This window comes from Terrapene carolina, unplaced genomic scaffold, assembly GCF_002925995.2.
Source record: "Terrapene carolina triunguis isolate 2854851 unplaced genomic scaffold, T_m_triunguis-2.0 Scaffold662, whole genome shotgun sequence".
In the NCBI taxonomy this organism is placed as follows: Eukaryota; Metazoa; Chordata; order Testudines; family Emydidae; genus Terrapene; species Terrapene triunguis.
In genome coordinates this window covers 1,638,423-1,641,561 of record NW_020665013.1, presented here as the reverse complement: position 1 = coordinate 1,641,561, position 3,139 = coordinate 1,638,423, and the positions used below count along the sequence as shown (strand labels likewise).

Genomic DNA, 3,139 nt, shown 5'->3' with positions numbered 1-3,139 from the left:
TCTATGCATCCGATGAAGTGGGCTGTAGCCCACGAAAGCTTATGCTCTAATAAATTTGTTAGTCTCTAAGGTGCCACAAGTACTCCTGTTCTTTTAGTCAGTTTCACTATCTAGTGCTCTTGCCCTAGCATTTTGCTCTTGTTTGGGGCTGCAGGGGGATATTTAAATGCAAAATAAAAGCAGTATTCATTGAATTAAAGGAGAAAAGATAGGCAATTGCTATTAAATCCCAGGCCCTAAACTACCTGACAGTGTCCCGGGAAAGATTAATAACTATTTAAAGGAGTCAAGTATCAGAGGGGTAGCCGTGTTAGTCTGTATCTGTAAAAAGCGACAAAGAGTCCTGTGGCACCTTATAGACTAACAGAAGTATTGGAGCATAAGCTTTCATGGGTGAATACCCACTTTGTCAGACGCATGTCTGACCTCTGATATTTAAAGAAGGTGATTTTTCCCCGAAGTGGATGGTTGTTATTGAAAGCTAAAGAGTAGCAACATTTCAGTTAACTTCTGATGCAAGTAAAGCAGAGAGTTGGTTAGTAAGAATATTGCAGAGAGGGCCTGAGATCTTCACTCACCATCATCAAACTGAGTTATTCTCAGCATCTATACAAATTGTTCAATGGTTTTCCATTTAGAGGAAACTGGATGCATGCTGGGGGTGCTGACCTTTCTCTTTGTGTCCTGCTGAGATCACCAGTTTTCCTTCTCCCTAGGTATGACCTCTGTGTTACAGCTCTGAATGGAGCACTCTACACCATAGGAGGAGGAGCCTTTCGCTTTGATATGGACACAGATGAATGGACCCAAGTGGATGAAGAGTGCCTGACTCAGAAATTCTTCATGGGATGCAGCACTGCGAATGGCCAAATTTATCTCCTGGGACAGAGGAAGGGGAACATGGCTGTCCCCAACATGGTGCTCTTTGACCCTTACACTGACACATGTCAGGTGGTAGATAGCAAACTCCCTTGCCCCGTTCCTATTTATGGGTGTGTCTCTATACGAAGATTTGACACATGAGCTTAAGCAAGGCTGGACCCAGGTCACCATACAGAAAGGGAGTCCAGTGTGTTAACACTTACAAGGGCTGATATTTATTGTCTGTAGAACTTGTAGAATCTTGAAAACATCATTTATTCCTCTCTTGATTTTGTCTTTTTCAGTTTGGCAAATGCTGGTGTCCTTTGTCCTCAAGGAGCCAACAGGCAATGGAAGATTTGCTCCTTTCTTTATCAAGACATCTCCACTGGTGTCAGCATGATTCCATGAAAACATTTGTTAGCAAACTCACTAACTTGGCCTCCGCAGCAGCAGCAGAAGGAATAACAGCATTGCAGCGTCAGTCAGAAACATGACTGTTGGTTTTTTGTTTGTTATTTTGATTTTACCAAATGACAGGACAGCAGCTTCTCAAATGCTGAAGAGCACTCCAGGCAGCAGCAGGTGGAAGGCATCTGTCCAAAGAAAACCAAATTTCAGTCATTGAAAATTGATTCTTTCGTTTTCAGCCCATAGGGATGACAGTACCTAAAATGCAAACAGAGCCATGACTATAAAGACCTGAGCTACTTCATGCTTCACTCCTCTGGGTTCCTAAGGAGCCTGGGCAGGGCCCTGATTATATTGGAAGGAAAAGAGCAAGCATAAGGTAGGATTTAAACTGATTCTTTATTCAAGCCAATGCCCTCATCACCTCTGTGCTGACTCAGCTCCATGTGTAAAGTGTCACTCAGGTTTTAGGTAGCACCTAGGGAACCCTGTTCAGAGCTGCTGTTGATGGCTATGGAGATAGTTCTACAAATGACAAGAGGCCATCGGCTAGCAAATAGGAGTTGAGCCACATTCACTTTGTGCTGTTCTAATCTTATGGTGCTCAGTCAGGGGATGAAATCCTGGCCATTGATGTCAATGAAATTTTGCAGTTAGCTACAATGAGGCCAAGATTTCATCCAGGATGGGTACATCGTCCCTCCCCGCTGCAACATTTCAGTTCATTATTATGCATGAGGCTGCTTGCTTCACAGCTGGGTGACATTTTCTGACTGAAACTGTTTCTCTGCAAAAAATGATTTGGTGTCACGGAAATGTTTCAATAATTTGTGAGACAAGGAGGGTGAGGTAATATCAACAATTTGTGTTAGTTTCACCGAAGTTTTCATTTTGAAAACAAAGCTAACAAACTCCAAACAAGTCAAAACATTTTGTTTTGACATTTTCAAAACAAAATATTTAATTTTTTTAATTCAAAATAACTTTTTGTTACAAAATTTCCTTCAATTGTATTTTTAAAAAAGTTTTATAAAAATGCTCAAAATCAAAGTGAAATGTTTTGTCTGAGGCCAAATGATTTTTTTACCCTCTCAATTTGCCAGAAGTATCAAAAAATTGTTTTTGGGTCAATTCAACATGATTTTAAAAAATTGGAACTGCCACCAAACCAAAAAATCAGTTATTTGCCCAGCTCTGTCGGCGACATGTATAACGAGAGAAATAAGACCTAATTCCTAGTCATGTTTGAAAATTTACCTGCACTTCGCTTGTGCACCAGCTGCTCCCTAAGAGAGACGCTCCAAAGATGGTAGTGTCAGAGCTTACAAATGATATAATTTATAATGTTAAACATTATGATCTAGAGCTATGATGGATAGAAAATTAATTAGCCATAGAGCAACGCATGTGACTGTGCATGCAAGCAGACTTCAGATTGTCTGGGTAAAGTACAAAACCTTCCTTTCTGTATTCTGAATTGTGCTGTATTAATCTTTGGCTAGTAATCTTTGATTAAATAAATTCTGATTGAGATGGTTGTCTGACATCTTGTATTATCATTATTTTTAAAGTTCAACTATGTAACAATGGTTTGGAGGGTGGATATCAAAATGTGGTTCTTATCTTGGCTCTGCAATTGATTTCTGTTCAATTATGAGCAATTCATGATACATAGTTGGGTCTTATTGACCCCATTTGTACCTAAGGCCTGGTCTACACTAGGCGTTTATGTCGAATTTAGCGCCGTTACATCGAATTAACCCTGCACCCATCCACACCACGAAGCTATTTAGTTCGACATAGAGCTCTCTTAAATTCGACTTCTGTACTCCTCCCCAACGAGAGGAGTAGCGCTAAATTCGAAATG

The 3,139-nt window shown here is 40.4% G+C and overlaps 1 protein-coding gene across 1 annotated transcript in view; it reads left to right on the top strand.

The window, feature by feature from the left end:
• The window catches only part of LOC112118320 (kelch-like protein 23), a 6,793-nt gene extending 4,578 nt beyond the window's left edge, over window positions 1-2,215 (top strand). The window contains exon 3 of the mRNA XM_026659695.1: window positions 717-2,215. Within this exon, the coding sequence (XP_026515480.1) occupies window positions 717-1,023 (307 nt within the window). The 3' untranslated portion in view covers window positions 1,024-2,215. The remainder of the gene's footprint in view (window positions 1-716) is intronic.
• Window positions 2,216-3,139: the final 924 nt, after the last annotated feature.